This window comes from Mchenga conophoros, linkage group LG16 (genome assembly GCF_057382185.1).
Source record: "Mchenga conophoros isolate Kocher_MC1m ecotype Shallow Benthic linkage group LG16, M_conophoros_male_GT1.1, whole genome shotgun sequence".
Classification (NCBI taxonomy): domain Eukaryota; kingdom Metazoa; phylum Chordata; class Actinopteri; order Cichliformes; family Cichlidae; genus Mchenga; species Mchenga conophoros.
Window position 1 is genome coordinate 1,964,542 of NC_140541.1, and position 20,556 is coordinate 1,985,097.

Consider the following 20,556-nt stretch of genomic DNA (forward strand, 5'->3'; position numbering starts at 1 on the left):
CCAGTGCATGTCCAGGCCCGTCTGAAGTTTGCCAGAGAGCACATGGATGATACAGCAGAGGATTGGGAGAATGTCATGTGGTCAGATGAAACCAAAGTAGAACTTTTTGGTATAAACTCAACTCGTCGTGTTTGGAGGAAGAAGAATACGGAGTTGCATCCCAAGAACACCATACCTACTGTGAAGCATGGGGGTGGAAACATCATGCTATGGGGCTGTTTTTCTGCCAAGGGGACAGGACGACTGATCCGTGTTAAGGACAGAATGAATGGGGCCATGTATCGTGAGATTTTGAGCCAAAACCTCCTTCCATCAGTGAGAACTTTGAAGATGAAACGAGGCTGGGTCTTCCAACATGACAATGATCCAAAACACACCGCCCGGGCAACAAAGGAGTGGCTCCGTAAGAAGCATTTGAAAGTCCTGGAGTGGCCTAGCCAGTCTCCAGACCTCAACCCCATAGAAAATCTGTGGCGGGAGTTGAAAGTCCGTGTTGCTCGGCGACAGCCCCAAAACATCACTGCTCTCGAGAAGATCTGCATGGAGGAATGGGCCAGAATACCAGCTACTGTGTGTGCAAACCTGGTAAAGACCTATAGTAAACGTTTGACCTCTGTTATTGCCAACAAAGGTTATGTTACAAAGTATTGAGTTGTATTTTTGTTATTGACCAAATACTTATTTTCCACCCTGATTTACCAATAAATTCTTTACAAATCCTACCATGTGGATTCATGGATTTTGTTTTCACATTCTGTCTCTCACAGTTGAAGTGTACCTCTGGTGCAAATTACTGACCTCTGTCATCATTTTAGGTGGGGGCACTTGCACAATCGGTGGCTGACTAAATACTTTTTTGCCCCACTGTACATACATAGCCTTCCAATTTTCAAAACAGTTGTCAAACTTATGATTGTCACATTGAGGTGAGATTTGTAAAACTAACCTGGTTACACTCTCTTAACAAGGAAACGTCCATATAACTGCAAAACATGGAAATAGTTTCTTTTGCTTGCCTGTCTTCAGCTCTCTTTGCTGGCTTCTAATGGACCACATCCCCACAGTGTTTCTGTCAGTAACATGACTGAGCATACACAGTTTCTCAGAGAGAAAGATTGGCAGAGGTTCACCAAGCTGCAAAAAACTGTCTACATCATCAAACACCAGGCGACGGCTGTTCTCAGATGTTAAAGACGGGTGGGTCCTACACTATGCTAAACACGGCTCTCCTCAATGTTTTATGTTGGTGCCATCAAATTCAAAAGGAACTTATGGGCTCAAATTGTGGTCATAAATATTTTGTACTTGTAAATCAGTTTTGTATGTGTAAAAAGATTTGTGTGTGGACTTAGCCAGAAATATGTGTGAAACTGCACTCTAGTTTCAAGTTACAAGTATGAATTTTGACCCTATTTTTCTTCCTTTCAGCTGATTGGTCAATGTCATGTCAATCACAAATTTAACAATCCAATCAGAGAACAGATGGGTTTTCTGTCAGAGGGGTGCTATTTTGAACTGTAGGTCTTATGGGCGATCGTGGCTCAAGAGTTGGGAGTTCGCCTTGTAATTTGAAGGTTGCCGGTTCGAGCCCCGGCTTGGACAGTCTCGGTCGTTGTGTCCTTGGGCAAGACACTTCACCCGTTGCCTACTGGTGGTGGTCAGAGGGCCCGGTGGCGCCAGTGTCCGGCAGCCTCGCCTCTGTCAGTGCGCCCCAGGGTGGCTGTGGCTACAATGTAGCTGCCATCACCAGTGTGTGGATGACTGGATATGTAAAGTGCTTTGGGGTCCTTAGGGACTAGTAAAGTGCTATATGAATACAGACATATCATGTCTGACAGAGGAAAACTCTACAGAACTAAACCAGATGTAGTACAGATGAACTTTATATAGACAAAGCAAAATGTGCCTTCATTAGTTCAAGGGCTAAATGGATTGTCGTTGTTGTTGTTGGACCAACAGACTATCAAAAACTATATTAATAAACAATTATATTAATATTTCTATTCAGCCCTCTACACTACAAATTATTCCAGTTCAGAAACCAATTCTTTTTTTAGTTCTATCCGGGGAAAAATCCTCAAATTGATACGTACTTTAAAATTCTCAATGAGTCTGAAATCACTTTGGCTGAATTGGATGCTGCTGTTTCCCAAATGGCGAGTGGTAAATCACCAGGTCCCGACAGAATCTCAATTGAATTTTACAGACATTGTGACATTAAAGATTACTAGAGGTATTTAATGAATGTATAAATGATCACATGCTTTCTCCAACTATGAAACGAGGAATAATTTCTTTACTTCCTAAACCAAACAAGGACTAGTTTATGCAAGTTAGCTCATGTTTATGCCAACAGATTAAAAACAGGAATAACTCAAATAATAGACGAGACACAGTCAGCCTTTATAAAAGGACGTCATATCCACCATCATACCCGTTTAGTATTAGATATGTTGGATTACAATTATTTAATTCCTCATGATAGCCTTATTTCCTGATTTCTTTAAAGCTTTTGATTCTTTGGAGCATAATTTTTTGTTTAAAGCTCTGGAGTCTGTGGGTTTTGGTCCCAGATTTGTTAGTGTAGTGAAAATGTTGTGCAAAGATATAACAAGTAGTATTGCACTCGATCAAGGGTTTTCTAATAGTTTTAAAATGAATCGTGGCTAATAGTAATGCCCTATTAGCCCGTTATTGTTTATTGTTGCAGCCGAAATGCCATTTATATCAAACTCTCTTCAGATCTGGAAGGAATAAACATTCTTGATAAAGAATTTAAAATTTGCTGATGACACGGCCTTATTTCTAAAGAATGTAAATATGGTCTCTATTGCAATTAATAAAATCCTTTCATTCTCAAAGCAACCAATTCCATTATATTCAGCTTTATCTGGAAAAATAAAACACATTATATACGCAAATCACAATTAGTTAAAGACTATGAAAACAGGGGCTTGAAAGCTTTAGACTTTGAATCCATTATTGCTGCGTTCAGGCTCAGATGGATGAACGACTGCATTTCCCTCAATCTATGTGGTGCTATAATCCAAACAAACTCTTTAATAAGCTCGGGGTAGATTTTATGCTCAGATGTGATTTTGAAATGTTTAAGATTCCTTTTAAGTTGTCTAGTTTCTATAAGCAAGCTTTGAATTTTGGGAAACTAATTTTCACCCGCAATTCTGTGTTGTGGAATAACAGGGTCATAGTCATCAATAAGAGTCCTTATTTAAATCAGACTGGTATGATAGCGGTGTGTGTTTGTTGTTGATCTGCTTGATAAAAACAGAAACTTGCTATCTTATGAAGAATTTATTGATAAATATAAAATAGACGTTTCATTTAATAATTATAATGTTTGTAAAGCGATACCCACACCACTGTTAAATCTTATCGTGAATACTTGAAAGATTTCACTAATAAGAACATGCTCACCTTCACTGACGATAGGTAATACCTCAATAAAGGACAAACAATTTAATCTCTAATACCTGTAAGCAAACAGTATTCTGTAACTATAATGTCAATGTCAGACATGACCTCGATAACACGTTGAAAGAAAAGTCATTTTCTTTTTACCTAAAGTAGCCACCTGTGCCTAAAATGAAAGAAACACTTCTTATCTGACATTTATCCAGTTGGAGAACTCCTGTATAAAAGGTTTAATTTAGAGGCCGACTCTTTTCTGTTCTTCCGATCCAGAAACATTAGAGCATCTATTTTTCACTTGTCAGTATGTTGATGCTTTTTGGTTTGAAATACTCTGTTGGGTTTCACTCAGATTTTCCAATACACCTTCCTTCACATCTAAGGATGTTCTTTACTTTATGGACAACCTGGACTCTGAAATCTCAGATGTTGTCAGTTTTGTAATAGTGCTGTGTATTTTATTCATTCATGTAAGTGGAAGATGCCTCTCCTCTGTTTACCATCTTCTTGAATTACTTTTGTCAATATTTTAAGTCACTCAAGCTTATTTCAAATATGAATAAAAAGACTGCTGTACTATGCTGTAAAATCACAAAGTACTTGCTATTCTAATGTTCCTGCTTGTGTCAAAAGGTCCATGTTCCTTATTATTTTACCGTAGAAACTTTTATTTTCTCCCAGTAAAGTTATGACTTGCTTCACCATCTTTATAATGTAAATTGTTACAATTCTGGTCTGTTTCCTTGACTTGTTTTGTATATGAGAATTTCTTTCAATAAAGGTTTAAAAACAAAAAAAACCCCTGCAGGACACCAGCACTCGAGGCCTGGAGTTGCCCACCCCTGCTATAGACAAACTACACTTTTTGCTGATCAACTTGATCAACTCATTTTGTGGATGTTTTATAAACAAAGACTGCAGCATAAATGTAATATCACACACTGTAAGCATACAGCACTGTGTGCATTTCGTTGCATCAGTTTACCCTCTAACAGGCATGCTCATGATGGAGTTCTGCTAGCTTGCCAGAAACATGGATCCACACACTAACACGGCTTACAGACCTGTGTACAAACGTTCAGATGTGCACACGTTTGAATCATTTCTCCTTTATTTTAAATGCAACAGCAGTCGTGACACCAAACAGCTCTGCTGGGTGTCCTTGAGCAAGACATTTTCAAGACATCAATCAGCGTCAAACTGTATCTCGAGTGTCGCTGAAACACACCGAGTGAGTACTTTCCTGCAGGGCAGTGGGTTATAGAAGTATTTCTCTCAGGTGAATCCCTCCAAACTCCCCAACAATATCACAAAACAGGTGGTTGAAATGTTAAAACAAACTTAAACCATTTTCTCACCATAATTACAAACCGGAGGGGGAAAACAACTGAAAGCTGAGATGATTGCCAAACTAGGGCAGGAATATCATATTTTTGGCATCTGTGCTGGTGCAGTGGTGGTGACATGTCATGCAGAGGATTTTCATCATTTCATTCAGGATTAAAAACTGGAAGGTAGAGACAGAGTGAGGTTAAGCGGCACATGAAATAGAAAAGAAAGATCAGAAAATGGATTTAAAAACTTTATCAAAAATGACAGAGCAAGTTTCAGTAACTATAAGAGTGGAAGGATGAGACGAACGACTTGACTGACCTGAAACGTCCTGCTGCTACTCTAACCACATGTACCCTCTGACTACTACCAGAAGACATGTTGCTAAAAACAGAGTCATTCATGTGTGACTTTATCTACTGACTTACAAAGGCTAACTGCGATAGCTGACTAGTATCATGGGTTGTATCCACACTCTTAGCACCAGAGAAGTGTATTTTTTTAACAGGGTGCTCTTTCCTCGTGTCAGGCAGTGCTGAAAAATATCCGCAATCATTTCCCACAGCCCCCAAAATATTATTTTAACCAAACGTTAACCCCAAATGTTTGTACATGTGGGTGGGATCCTGCAACCAGTGAATCTTGTAGGTGAACAGTTCACAGAGCTGTCACCTTAATCTGATAGATATTTCAACTCCAAAGGTTAACATCAGGGCTCAGTGTGAACAGTGTTACTGTTTAAACAGGGCTCAAAAGACTTGCAGTTGACTGAAGCCCCATCTATTCTTTAAAACAAAAAACCACCACCAGGGGGCGCAAAAGTAAATAGAAAAGTGAAATTGTGCATTTCATGGTTCTATGAGTTAATTGCACCTGAACCTGTCCTAATAGAAGCTGTTGTTATTTTCAAAAGCACGTTCCAGCAATGGAACATTAAGGCCAACAGAGAGCTGTGCTACTCTCGGTCATCCTATCAGGTTGTTGCCCCATAAAAGCTCGAGATGAGTGTTTTTTGGCTACATCGTCACACAAAGATGCTAGTGAGTATGTCACAGATCATACGAGTCCAGGCTTTAGGGTGGTCAGGGCGTGATGTAAACACAATGCTTTTAACAGTTAGCATGTTGCTTTTCAGGCACTTGTTCCCAGCATATCCTTTAGTGTTTGATTACTTTAGTGGTCGCACACTTTCGCTAACTAACAAAGTGACTGAAGAGTTAAAACAACACACACTCGTACAGTCTTCTTTCATTGGTGGACTGTTAGGCTTGGGCAGCATCTTTGTCATATTTTACCAGGTTATTTCATGTTTGGATTTTTTCTATGTACTTTGTCTGCATCTCGCCCCCACCCTGACCCCAGCTTGCACAGTGGGAAAGTAGCATGTAAATTTCACTCAGCCATGACCCAGAAAAAACTAATTACTGACACTGACACAGCTTACACATGGAAGGCTAGCATCAGCTGGTGCTAGGACTTCAAACATTAGTCACACGCGGGGTGGTTTTCTTACTGTGAGATTGCTGCATCAGTCTACATCAGCGGTCCCCAACCCCTGGGCCTCGGACCGGTACCGGTCCGTGAGTTGTTTGGTACCGGGCCGCGAGAGTTGAGGCTCAGGTGTGAAATGTATGGTTTTCAGGGTTTTTATCGGTTTTCAGCGTTATTTTGTTATCGTTTTTATCGTTAACTCTGTTTTCCTGGGTCTTTTCACGTGTGTTATGAATAAATCTTCTTTTTTCGGTACCGGTACTAGTTTTATTTTGTTGTATTTATCCGCGACACCTTAAAGGCCAGTCCACGAAAATATTGTCGGGCATAAACCGGTCCGTGGAGCAAAAAAGGTTGGGGACCTCTGGTCTACATTATAATTTCCATTTAACCCATTTCCATTGAAGCTGGCTGCATGAGCACATTTGATGAAAGAGAGGCAGGTCTGACTGTGAAACGCTCTTCGGCTAAGGACTTGTCAGTTACAAGTATACCTGATAAACACAGCATGACAAGGATTTACATAATGAACTTAATGAATGAACTTTTTATTCAATAGGACCAAAACGAGTGGCTGAGTGCCTTGTACTTGTGCGGGCAAAGACGTTACAGTGTGACGATATTCTGTGAGGACAGTGGTGACAGCGGGGGGGGATGACTTCCTTTTAACAGGAAGACCTCTACAACATTGAGGGAGGCCCACCAACAAAAATGTGGTGATTGTGTCTGTCATTAAAAGGACGTCTTTGATATTGGAGCACTAAAGCTGAGCTCAGAGAACCTGACTCATCATAACATTTAAGTACAGACAGCTGAGAGAAAAGAAGTCCAGGTCTATCCCGATGGCCTCTACAGAGGGAAGACGAGAAAACAACTGGCGCAAATATACTCGTGTGATGTAATCTCAGTCCTAATTTGTTTATAATCTGTGCCCAGCATCCCTGGTTGAATGTCTACCCGACATACAACATGTCAATCAGCAGATATTCAACCGATTGGTTTTACGCCCTGGGAGTCAGCACTGGTGAACTGGTGAACCTACGTAACATGAACCTCACATCTGCTCCTTTCTATGGAGGGACTTGATTTCAAAAGTAGCATCTTCTCGTTTCTCAAACTCGGCTTGTTTAACATGTGGCTAAAATGCAACCTAACCCTAAACAGTTTGCTAGTTACTTGGCGGTTTGTTAAGAGTGGAACAAAAGAGACTTATTTAGAAATGACCCAAATATAAACCCAGAGGAACTGGCTGTATAATAGTTTTGGCAGCCCAGATCTTTAGAAGAAGGCAGACCCATCCCCAGTCAAACTCATTCACTCTGGACACGTCTTAAAATCTTAAAATAACTATAACAACAATATCTTTCCAGTATTAAATAATCTTATATAAAAACACACAAAAACAGTTGGAAATAAATGGCAAACCTCCCTCTAAGGGCTCCCCGCCTGCCTCCCCCCCTCAGTTCACAATACACATTTACACACTGTGCCGTCCTTCAATGATCCCCTCCCTTCCTTGATCAGTAACATCACTGCCACTGCTCCATGCAGTACCTGTTGTTTTGCAGCAAAAGGTCTCTGTTGCCGTTAAAGTCTTTGTCTCTTGTTGCGTTTCAATTAAGCTGCACAGACGTTGTGAAAAAAGCTCGATAGGTGACTTTTCTGCTTCGCTTGTATACAGATATATACATATTTCATACTTATTGGATTAAACATGTATTGTTAATGATAAGAGTAATGAGGTTAATATTAACAATCAGGGTCTGAGATTAAGAGTAGGACACTTGCTACTTCCTCAGAGTCCGAGGGTGGATGGTTTAGGATGGAGCGAGACGGATAAGGAGAGAGACATTAATTATTTTCTCTTCAGGAACAATTACACCAAATTGTTGAGTTCAGTTCTTTAAGCTCCACCCACAGCGTCCTCCTTCCCTTACCACTCACTGGTCAGTTTGGTGCTTTGGTCCCGTTTCGGCGGAGCAGGAGGCGGGCCTCGCCGCAGCGTTGCATAGCCTGAGATGTTGGCGTGTTTGGCGGAGTGGGAGTGTGCGTGGTGGCGAGATAAAGTCTGAGAGTGTCCTCGGACTCCCTGCTGCTGCTGTTGCTGCAGGAGCTCAGGTGGAGGAGGGGGGAGGAGTGCCATGTCGTCCATGGTGCCCACAAGCTCCATCTTGGAGGAGGATATGAGGTGGGAGGAGGTAAGCGAGCCGTGGCGAGACACAGACTTCCTCTTAAGGGTTCGGTTTAGGTCTTCCAGGAAGTGAGACTTTAGTGCCAGGGAGCCTGGAGCGACTGATTTGGGGGAGGTGGGGGGAACAGGTGAGGAGGAATAAGAAGACAGTGATGGGGGTGGGGTCTGAGATAGAGGTGGTGGTGAGAGGGGCATTGAAGTTGTATTATCGTACTGGGCCGTGTTGCTCATTCGCCGGTTCAGTGTTGGAGGAAGGACCGCCCCCTTTTTCAGTGACCCTTGTTTCCATGATGACGAGGATAAGGAGGAGGTTGCCGGATGTTGGTGTGACTGCATCTGGGGCTGGGGGTTTACCACTGCCACTTTTGGGGGTTGGTGAAAATCTGATGGGTGGGGAGGAGGAGGAGGAGGAAAGAGCTCAGAGTCACTGGGGGGAGGTGGGAAGTAGTCTGGGGATGAATCGAGGTGAGGAGGCTGGGAAGGAGGAGGTGGGGGCAGAGGACACTGAAAGTCAGCCGGCTGGTGGTGCTGCCCGGTCTGCAGTCCCTGGAGCGCCAGCGGCAGGTTCGCCAGATTCAGTTTCCCTGGTTTGGGTAGCGGAGCAGGAAGTGAGGAAGAGTCTTTAGAAGGTGACCCTGTCGCTGACGAGGAGCTCGACGAGGTGCCCATCTGAGGAGCTTGGCCAAATTTGCTAACCAGGCTCTCAACCGTCTTGGGCCTCTCCTCCTGGGTCTCTCCTGATGAACTGGAGCGGATAGAGGAGGCTCTCTGAGGTGCAGGTGGAGGGCCCCGTTTGGAGGATCCCGTGGACGAGGAGGAAGGCGACCTCTTTATGGGCGAACTTGTCTTGGAGGACGAAGAAGAAGAGGGAGGAGGAGGGAACTCTCCCAGGGAGCTGTCGGTAGGAGGTGGCGGGAACTCTGGGGATTGTGGAGCCACGACACTGCCAGGTTGCCACTTTGGTTTGGCCTTAACTGCTGGAGGAGACAGAGGGGCAGCGATCTTGGATCCCTCCATGTTGGAGTTAGGGGCAGGGTTTCCTGGGAACTGATTGACAATTTGTTTGACCAAAGAGGAGGTAGCAGCTGCAATGGAGACAGCAGAGGAGGTGGAAGAGGGAGAGATGGCAAGATTTTTGGAGGAAAGGCTGTGCTGCTTTGGCAGAGTGGGAGGTGGCTGATTTGGGGAGTGTCCTGTGGAGAAGCTCTGCTGCTTTTTAAATGATCCGTGTCCAACTTGTGGCTGCGTTGGAGACACAGGTGAGAGTGCGATGGGAAGGGAAGAGGGGCCTGAGGGTTTGGGAGCAGTGAGAGGGGGAAATCCTCCAGTGAAGGTTTTGGGAGGTGCAGGAGGTGGTGCGTTAGGTGACAGAGGTCGGAGACCTTGCAGGGAGGTTGGAGGAGACAGCTCAGTGGAAGGTGGAGGAGGAGGTGGGGGAGAGTTATCATCAGGCACTGCTGGGCTGAAGTCATACACCATGTTGGGAAACTTCTGTGCCAGGAACTGTTGGAGGCCCGTGTTGGAGAGTTGAGTGCATGAGCTAGGGATGGGCTCTGGAGGTGGTGGGGGTGGCAACCCATTGGCATCCGGGCTCTCGGGGGGAGGAGGGGGTGGGAGATAGGAGGGCTCCTGTGCCAGCTCCTCCTCCAGTGGGGGTGGTGGTGGAAGAGCGGATGGGCTTGGAGGGCCAAATTTCAATGCTGCCATGGCTGAGCCCGGCGCTGGTGCCGTGGGTGGAGGAGGAGGGGGAGGAGATGGTGGTAGCTGAGGGGAGGTGCTGTAGGCAGCTGGAAGGGTGTTGTAGTTGGAAAGCGAGGGTGGGGGGGCACCCACCTGCTGTGTTCTGGATTGGTTCTGGCTCTGCAGGCGAGCCAGCGTGCTGTACTTCACGTATGAGGCGGGAGGAGCCGGCTGATGGGCCACGCTCGCTACAGGGGGCAGTGCGGGAGGCGACGGCGGTGACGGGGAGGACTCCTCAGATGGGACGAGGTTGTCAGTGAAGCTGGTCCGGGATGGTGGAGTCTGAGAGAGAGGGAGCGGCTGGGGGGAGAGGCTGGGTATCTGCACAGGGATGGGTCTACTGATCGGGTCGATCTTCATCATCTGCAGAGACAGAGATCAGAGCGGGGAGTGGGATGCAGGATAAAGACGTGGTGAGAAAGGAGGGAACAAAGAAAAAATGACCACAAGCTCTAAAAATGAAAAAATCCACAAGAAGGCGAAACATCAAACGAGTGCAGAGAACACACACAAACATTCACTGAAGAGTCATTACAATCCAATCGTGTGAGGTCTTAACATGCCTTACATACAAAGGTACTGAATGTGTTTGTTATTAATCAAAGGAGCTTGCAAAGAAATATTATTAAATATGTGTTTATACACCAGTTTGTATTTAATCATTAATTATCATTAACATCCTCCACAGTGCTCTGTTTCCTGTCTTCCTCCCTGCTAAAGGTTTCTTCCTTTAAAAAGAGTTTTTCTTGCCACTGTCGCCCAATGCTGGCTCACAGGGGTTTGTCTGCTTGTTGGGATTGTCTCTGTATTATTGGAGCGTCTTATATATAAAGCACCTCGTTGTTGTGATTTGACGCTATATCAATAAAACTGAAAACATGCCTTGTTTGTTTGTTGCGTTTCAGTCAGTTTTTTGATTTGTTGCAGTTGTATCAACATAGTTTATTGTTAAATCCCCCAAACTGATTTTATCTCGTATAAAATGTTACAAGTTGTCCTTTTATATTCATATGTATATATTCCTATATCTCTATATATTTATCTCAATATTTATCTATCGTAACTTTGTTCCTAAACTAATTTAATACGAGTTCTTGTTGTTTGTTGTATATTTGCTGCTCCATTTCCATCTGGGATTCATAAAGTTTCTCTGATTCTGAAGTTACTATAATGTTAACGTTTTAGCGCAGAGGGGCACGTAAGGCCAGCAGCAGGCTGTCAGCATACTAGCAATGAACAGTGGAAACCTTCTCATTAAATCAATACACTGCTGAATCACTGCATGTCCAAGTCAGTTAGGACTTGTTCATCAAAACAGAAAAACAATGCATATTTCAACATTATTATTAGCGTTAGAGTTCAATGTTATTAACACGTTTCATATTCTGGGCAGGTGTCAGGTTCCTCTGACACGCGTCTTAGGCAGTTTGTGGTTGAGCTGCTGTTCCACGTTCGTTCCAGCTTTCTTTACAAACTCTTTGTTTGGCCTCTGATCTGGCATCAAACTCAACGATGTTCACCGTGAGCCGGGCTCAAACATGTCTGGTTAGCTTTAGTTAAACAGTGTCATTCATTAAATGTTTGCAGGGGGCATTCACACCACGAGGTTAGGAAGAAAATCCAACAGGTCAGCTGCAGCCGTTTAAAACAGGTGGAAACCAACATATACATGTTACCATAGAGACAAGCTGGCGGGATGGTCCTGACTCTAACCTGACTGGGGTCATCGTGCCCGTGAGCGTGACCACTCCACGTACAGTAATGGCAACAAGCCTGTGTTACATTACATGATATAATGACACTGGCTGCAGCGCAGCAGCAAAAAGAACATCTTTGACTTGCAAACACTCTGAATGATTAGCTTTGTGTTCGCAGCTACTTGCTTTCTGACGACCAACGAAAAGTCCTGAATCCTAACTACACATCTGCAACATCTACATTTGCTTGTTTTTACTGTAGCTTTTTTAAGACTCGTACAGTTTGGGTTTTAATGAACGTATGATTTACCACAGACTGTGATTCACTAACAGCTTTTCAAGGCCTTCAAACTAATGCACAGAAATGCTGGAGGAAGCATCGTAGGCCTAAAGTCGAGGAAAACATCTGTCACATCTGTCACATCTACTCAACTGTTCAATGTCATGATTGTCCATTTTTATACAACTGCAGCTCAAGTGTCACTTCAAATAAAACCAGTGCTTTAAAGATTGCAGCCAAGCTGTTAACATGCCGGTTACATCACTTCCTGTCTAACCTCCACTCCCTCCTCCTCCTGCACAAAGTGGAACTGGCATACGTCCCTTCATCTTTGATCGCTGGTAGGAAAGCAGAGGGGAAACATGGGCAAAGGCAGAACACAAGCAAACAGATGATGGAGGAACACACTGTGAGCATGACCGCACCTCTCCTTGTGTTCCTCTCCTCCAAGCATCAGAGAAAATGGAGCTGACGACACTCTGGGAGCGGGTGTGGCCCGATGATGTCATCTCTGATACACCGCTGTCTGACTGGCTCGAGTGGTTGGACTGGGATTCTGGAGGGTTAACAAAACATTGAGAAACTGATGACAGTGCTTTTAGTGTGTCTTTTAGCTCATGTTTGAAAGAATCCAGCTGCAGGGATCTTTCCACAGCAATGTTTATCAGGCTCTGAGTGCTCCTTCAGCCCTAATGTGTTTATCTGTAGGTGAGATATACATTCACATGTAATACATAACAACACACTGCACAGCAAAATCTCCAGTGTTAAATTAACACTAGAGAGTGTCTATATGGGTCCACACCTCTGAGTGTTAAATACAACACTGTTGAGTGTTAAATTAACACCTTTGACAGTGTTGTATGTTTAAAAGTAACTTAGTCAGTTTTGAAGATTAACAAAGACTAACACTGAGCAGTGCTGATTTTCTAACACTGGAAAATAACTCAAAATGTTAGAAATATTCCAGTGTTAGAAAATCAGCACTGCTCAGTGTTAGTCATTGTTAATCTGCAAAACTGGCTAGGTTACTTTTAAACATATAACACTGTCAAAAGTGTTCATTTAACACTGGAGATTTTGCTGTGTATGAACGAGCCAGTAGAGCAGGGCGATACGACCAAAAATATTTATCACGATATACGTTTGAAAATTTGCGATAACGATATAACTGACACGAGACAAAATACTTTACGACTCCACAACTTTATTAGTGCAAAAAAAACAAACAAACATCAGTGTATTTTCACTTAAACAAGCAGCTGTTTTTTGCATTAAAGTTATATAAACTTTAACAGTGCAAATGCAAATTCCTCGCTGACAGTTTAACCAAAAGGCATTTCCAGTGGAAACTGGCCGACATATCCTCAGCATAACCATGTATAACATCCACAAAACTTAAAAAGAGGTTATACACACACAATACGGTAATATCATGTTGAAGCGCAGCACGTATCACTCCGCGAGGCTCCGCCTACGATAGCCGTAATGCTCCCACAATCCATCAAGCGGTGCGGCTTCGTAGCTTTGCAAAGTCGTACTGAAACATCTGACAGATTTTCGAGCGCCGTGCACATAAAATCGTTTCGAGGTCAGTAAACACAACCAGAGTTCATACATAAGGCACACGGGGTTATAAGGGGCTCTGTCGACTTTCAGACAAATCAAAGGATTGATTTTAAGTGCGCCGTATTTTCCAAACAACACGGTAATAACGACGGCCCGCTAGCATGCGCTACCAAAAATAGTGCTTTGTTGTGTGTCTGAGGGACGAAAGCTAAACCAGTTCCACACCAGTGAAGCTGCAGCATTTTTACAAACCAGTTCAGGTTCATCTGTTTCATTCAACGATCCACTTTCTCCGCCATGTGCGTATGTAAACAAAGGCACTGTGTATGTGCGTTTTACCCATATTCTATCACGATATTTCATTTTCTTAGCGTTTCCCAACATTACACCAGTATTACCATGAACGGTATGATATAGCCCCGCCCTACCAGCCAGTGATCTCAACCAAAGGAGGCACACGGACCTGGAAGGCTGGAGGAGCTGGATCCAGACTTGATGGAAGACGAAGACAGGGAGGACCAATCATAGGCTGCCTCCGACCTCCTCATTGCCTCCTGGAAGTTGATGTACAGCTGCTTCCCGTACTGATGGACACATACACAGGTGACACTTTACACAAGAAAGGCAGCTTCAGCAAGTACACAGCGTCCCCACAGTGCTCCCCCCATGTGCATCAGGCTGTGGGCAGGAATAAACACTTGGGGGGGAGGTGTCAGTAACAGCACGCCGATCATAAATCAGTAGTGAATAAGTGAAAATGACAAAGTAATAGCAGGCAGTATGAGGCGTGCTTATTAGATCCCATCTGTGGGCTGTCACACACACAGTCACAGCTCTGTGGACTTTAGTCTCAGGTTACACACTCTTATAAACAGCTAAGCTGAGAAAAGGAGCACACAGGCAATCAGAGCGCTGAAAGTTTGGCAAAGTTAGCTGGCACAGGGTGTTAGACCATGGAAAAGAATTAGAGCACATCATTTAACAATAAAAACAGGAGTTGTTGTTGTTTGTTTTTAAATAAACAACAGCATCCTAAACACGGGCAAACTCTTCAATTTATACTTGTTTTCATACATCATATCCAGAATAGTTTCCCAGTTTTTCATGGTGCACCAGCATGGTCCTGTGTCCCACAGCCTGTGAGCCGCACCAACATCATACACTACGAGTGAATCATCTCCGATTAGAGCCGTCGTGTGATACGACAGGGAGACTGTGAAACGTTTACCTTAGCGATGCGGATGCTGTTGATCCACTGCTGCAGCGTTCTGACATCGTCACAGCAGAGATATTTGATGTACTGTGACTTCTTCTGGATCTGAGGGTGCTACAAAAACACGCTGCATTAACTCACTGGATAATATTAGTTTTAGACCCATCCAAGCGTCACTACAGTTTTTCACCACTAGATGGCAGTGGAAGATCATGTCCACCTACCTTCAGCACCATGCAGTAGTCTGTGGGAGCCTTGTACTTGCTCTTGTAGTCCTGACCAAGGTAGACATTAACATGATCCAGCTGGAGGAAACACGCCAGGTCTCTGGATGCCTGCACAAACACACGTATCTCACAACTTTGCACCCAAACACTGACTGTATGACAAAGTGCTGCCTCCATTACACACCTTGGCCTTGCCCTTGGGAACGTAGTAGATGCCCGAAGCCCTCAGCAGAAAGTAGCGCTTCTTCCAGGACTTTTTGCCATCCTCCTTCAGCCATAAGACACCCTCCATCTCAGGGACGGACACTGAGCTGCCCCCGAAACACTCCTGATATACAAAAACACCATTTTTATTTTCGCCTGAAATTAAAACCATCATGCTAAATGCTAAACATTCTACATGTTTAGCATTTCATGTAAGGACCCAACAGAAGGGAATCTGATGAGGAAAAAAAGAATAAAAATAGAGACCGACCTCTAACAGAGCCTCCTTGTTCCTCTCGGCCATCTCGCATGTCTCCTTCCTCCCCAACAAGTAGTTCTGCAGTAGACAGTGAGCATGAGAAAGAAGGGGTAGGTGAGGAGCTGGAAGTCCAAGAGAAGGTTCAGTCGAGAAGTCGCAGCAATCGGCTCATTATTGTCCAACTTCTGGTTTAAGGTCAACCCTAATGTTCAGGAAAAAGTCCCGCTGTGACCTGCACTATGCTGCATGTGGAGGAGCACTCCGAGCTGGTGCAACATGCCAGAATCCGCCCCATGAATGAGAGCGGTGTCCTGCGGCGCTGTGAGGGACAACATGCCACTTCTCCACCTTGCTCATCACCTGTTACCTTTTACAAGATTTGCCTGGAAGCTTCTGCACCTCCTCTGACACCCAGCTTTCCAAGAAGAGACACGCGTGACAAGGCGGCTTGTCACGCGTGTCTCTGCGACGGCGTTTGATTCTTATCAGCCGATTCCTGAACTTTTGAACATTGGGTCATAATTGCAGGGTGCTTTACATGTGCATATGTCTCACCTGGGGGTTTTTGAACAGAGCATACTTCTCTATGCGCTCAGTGAACATCAGGCGGTTCTGGCTGTCTCTGGTCCAGTTCAGCAGGTTCTCCACGAGGTTCTCGTGATCCTCAAAGATCCGCTCTGCATACAGTCAAAGTCCAGACCGCAGCATTAAAATCATTGCTAGTCCACCACTAACACTTTCAAAGATTTTGTCATGAAGCAAACGATAAGCACAAAGTGTTTCACACGAGCTAAAGATCTGGAAATGTCCCCGCCGCCCTGACACGTTTCAGCTTTCCGTACGTCCACGTTTAAAATCTCAAAACAGGAGACTTTAATTTTCCTACAATAACAACCCAAAAATGTTTTGATGGGAGTTTTTTGACCAGTTTATGAATACTAACATGTGATTAAAGAGGCGTGTTTGTTGATACACGTCAGCTTTCCTTCAATCAGCAGAAGAATCCTCATTAGATCATTCCTGCTGTGCACAGCGACATCAGCTTCAGGTCTGAAACAGGAAGTCAATTTATTGCTAAAGGGTGCCCAGCAGGGTGCTGGTGGCGGTGTGGGAATGTGAGGGGGGTGGTGGGTGGAAATAGACGTGGAAAGCATCACTTACTTGATTAATTAGTACAGCTGGATTTAAATCTAACCCAGATTGTGTTTGTAAGCAGAGCTTTGAGAGACGTGTGGATTTGTGTAAACGAGGAAGCTTTAGATTCAGCTGGATGTGATCAAACACACTTTGACGTCCCGCTCTCTTTCATAACACTGCTGACCGCAATTCAGCAGAAGCCCTGAAGATGTAGGTTAGATCACACGCATCACTGCACTGGACCTACAAACAGACTGTGTGTGTGTGTGTGTGTTAAACTGAGTGGAAGCTTGTAGTACAGTGTGTGCTACATACACGCAGTTCAACCCCCAAAGGAAGTGTGTGTGTTTGCAGCTGAATATCTGTGCTGTCACTGATGGCGAAACATCACTGAACACAATTACAAATCTAAGCTAAACAGCAGAACTGAGCTTCACTCGTTTGGTTAAAGTCTGGTAGCACCAGATCACAAATCCCAGTCTGCTTCACACGGTGAACACGAACACGTTACACTCATCTAACAACAGGTAAGAGCATTTTAAAAAGAATCCTCTTGTTGATTGATGACCCATAAAACCAGGTTCAGTTTCTAAGAGCTCACATTGAACACGGAGCTACAGTGATGCTAAACCAGATGTGACAGTGACGGGGGACCGAACAGTAATATCTGTCAACCACTGCTCATCAGCCATATCTGATCAAAACACGGATTTAACGCTCCATATTTTTGTCCCAAAATAAGTGCCTGAGCCTAGAATTTCACCTGCAACATGTTTTCCCAAAGACTGTATGATTGCAGCCATTCCCCAACTCTCTGTGAATGGGACTCATGGCCATTGATCAATGGTCTTTGATCAGCGGGTTTTGATCAATGGTCGTGAGAATTTGCATAATTAAGATTAAGGAACTGACCTCCCAGCCCATTGTTCCTTCAGTGGGCTGGTTTCAGTCATTGTGCAAATCTACTGTTTATAAGATTGAAACCTGCAGTCAGCTGAGACTGAAGACGTCACCTGATGATGACGAAACGTTTCTCCCACAAAACGCTACGTCCAGATGAACAGAACCAACTTTTGGAGACAAAGACTGTATGACTGGAAGTAGGTGCAGCAGCGTGGGACGTCAAAAAGAAGACACGTCACGTAGTGTCCATGTGTAAATATGGGAACAGTTTAAAAAAGTATGACTCAGGCTCTGATTGTGGATCACAACAGCTGGTGTTTAGGGATGAGGTCATCTAAGTGTCCACTGCAGCCACCAGCTGTACTTTCATACTGCATTTTCCATCTGTGAGATATATAGATATATATGTATATATGTATATTAGGGGTGCAACGATACTCGTATGGATATTGAACCGTTCGATACAGTGCTTTCGGTTCGGTACGCATATGTATCGAACAATACAAAATTTGTAATTTATTTTATCAACTTTCCTTCTGACGATGCTGTCTGTGTTGAGCGCTCAGTGGGTCTGCGCTCGACAGTGCAGCCTAGGCGGAGTAGTCGAACGCAGATTCACTGAGCGCAGGGCAAGCTAGCAGACAGAAGTTAAGCTCTCGTTGCAACATGGCAAATTGAACCTCCCCCACCCTCATTCAGATCTGGCCTTTGGAACTATTTTGGTTTTCATGTGACGAATGACCCTGAAGGTAAGCGCGTCATGGACTAAAGTAAAACAGTATGTCGGATGTGCCACGCAATGGCACATCCGACATACTGTGGATGTGCGTAACTGTGTGTTAGCGCAGTTAGCTCGTTAACGTGTTGACGCCGTCCCCCACGCACGGGGCGATCTGCGGTAGCTCGTTAACGGAGATTCGCCGTGTTGTGGCGTTAACGTCATTTCAGATTAACGCTGACAGCACTAGTGGGAACACAACGAATATGACTACACATTTACTCCGACATCATCCTAGTGCAAAGACAAGTGGAAGCAGACAAAAACAACAAGCATGCATGCTACAAACTTTACCCGAGTCATTTAGACAGCCGTTAGCACAGGATTCTCCTTATGGGGACCTGATATGTTTAATATGCTGCTGAGTGTGTGTTTATTTTTATGCTCCTCTTTCCCTTCCCATTTCTGGCCCACTTGTCAGACGGACGTGTATTTGGGATTTTGGAGGACTGAACTGGAACGCGTTTGTGGTGGAAACCTCTGTGTGTGCTGTGTGAAGGGTTTGCATTAGTTTGTACACATCAGGGACCCTCAACACGAACTTTTAGCAGAGCTGCACATTAAAAAACCCAACATATTATATAATTTTTTAGTAACTTCTCTCCCTGTGTTTGCTTTCAGGAAACAGGAGTACACATGACGTCATGAGCAGACAGAAGAGCCTCTGTGTGCACGTGCACTCACCCATCTGCAACTCGCTGATGGTTTCCACCAGTGACCAGTCCGCACTGTAGCCACAGTGAGATTTCTCCAGCAAACTGTCCAGAACCTAAAGACAGGGACCAACTGTGAGATTAGTGCTGTGCTCATACTCTACTGCTTTTTAAACTAACTGCATGACTACACCAGCAGGAGCCGTACCTGTCTGACCGTTTGCCGTTCGTCCACCATCATGGTCTTTGAGCTCTCGTCTGACAGATGAACACGAATCACCAGCTGTGAGCAGGACCAGGAGGAGAGAGCAGAGTACGTAACACGGCTAAATGTGAGCTGCTAACATCTCGTAAGCTAACCTTAGTCAGGCTAATGTTGCTAGCAACTAACGTTTTCTTTTTAGGCTAGCGCACTGGCTAATGTTAGCTTTTTATGGGTTGAGGAATGGCTAACACAATGTTTTATATAAGCTAATAGTATCGTTGTTTTCAGCTTCTTGTTTTCACAATTTATTGTTTGTTTTTAATTAAATCTCGGACACTGAAACCAGCGCTGAGCTACACTCGTTTTATTGAAGCCTTTCTTGAAATGACTCCAGAAAGTTACAAACGTGATTACTTTATATTTACAGTACTCGTTCATTTATTGGTTAGCATTAGTATAGGCTTGTTCCTTTTTTTTGAAAATGATAAAATATGTTGCTATATGAATATTTCTCCCATCTCCTAGCACGGTGTATGTCATTCTGTATGCTGCGAAACAGTGCAAACTTTCTAGACTCTTCAGGTTTACCATCATCTACGCCAGGGGTGGGCAACTCCAGGCCTCGAGGGCTGGTGTCCTGCAGGTTTTAGATCTCACCCTGGGTCAACACACCTGAATCACATGATTAGTTCGTTACCAGGGGCCCGTTCTTCGTACCTCGCTAAGTGAGTTAGCTGGATGAGATTGTTGACGATTTCGCGTGATCTTGGATCGTTCGGTTCCCCGAAGCTCATCCGGGACTTGCTGTCATAGCAACAGAGCCGTAAGCGTAAACCTGCTGGGGAGCAGGTTTACTTTATGTAAACAGGATTAGATCGCGGCCACGCAGGTATGTCCGCGTCATTCATACGAAAGCAACAGCGATATTCCACCACTGTTTCACCATAAATAAATAATATCAATGTAACTAAAGATAATGCAGCACTTGATCCTTTTATTGATGTCACACAGATACATACAGGTCATTTCCTAAAAAAGGGAAATGTACTATTAACATTCTATTACATGTATGTGATTATTACAGATGTAATTCATATTTCAGAGTAGTAATTGTAAATTACTTCGTGTAATCAAGATGAGAGACCACGGCTAGAAAAGCGAAGGTGGATTTGGGAAGTCTGTCGCAGCCATGTCCTGTCCGTATACGCGAGCAACCCATTGTGGAAGGTGCAAGATTGATAAGGAGAG

The 20,556-nt window shown here is 44.1% G+C and overlaps 1 protein-coding gene across 3 annotated transcripts in view; it reads right to left on the reverse strand.

Annotated features, from left to right (window-relative positions):
* Nucleotides 1–4,522: 4,522 nt before the first annotated feature.
* Nucleotides 4,523–20,556, reverse strand: part of raph1a (Ras association (RalGDS/AF-6) and pleckstrin homology domains 1a) — a 78,943-nt gene continuing 62,909 nt past the window's right edge. For all 3 annotated transcript variants that reach the window (XM_085250480.1, XM_085250481.1, XM_085250479.1), the window contains 10 exons: nt 19,312–19,386; nt 19,135–19,219; nt 16,188–16,309; nt 15,645–15,710; nt 15,354–15,497; nt 15,167–15,277; nt 14,958–15,056; nt 14,193–14,313; nt 12,586–12,716; nt 4,523–10,546 (listed from right to left, as the gene is read on the reverse strand). In XM_085250480.1, coding sequence (XP_085106606.1) covers nt 8,186–10,546; nt 12,586–12,716; nt 14,193–14,313; nt 14,958–15,056; nt 15,167–15,277; nt 15,354–15,497; nt 15,645–15,710; nt 16,188–16,309; nt 19,135–19,219; nt 19,312–19,386 — 3,315 coding nt within the window. In that variant the 3' untranslated portion in view covers nt 4,523–8,185. The remainder of the gene's footprint in view (nt 10,547–12,585; nt 12,717–14,192; nt 14,314–14,957; nt 15,057–15,166; nt 15,278–15,353; nt 15,498–15,644; nt 15,711–16,187; nt 16,310–19,134; nt 19,220–19,311; nt 19,387–20,556) is intronic.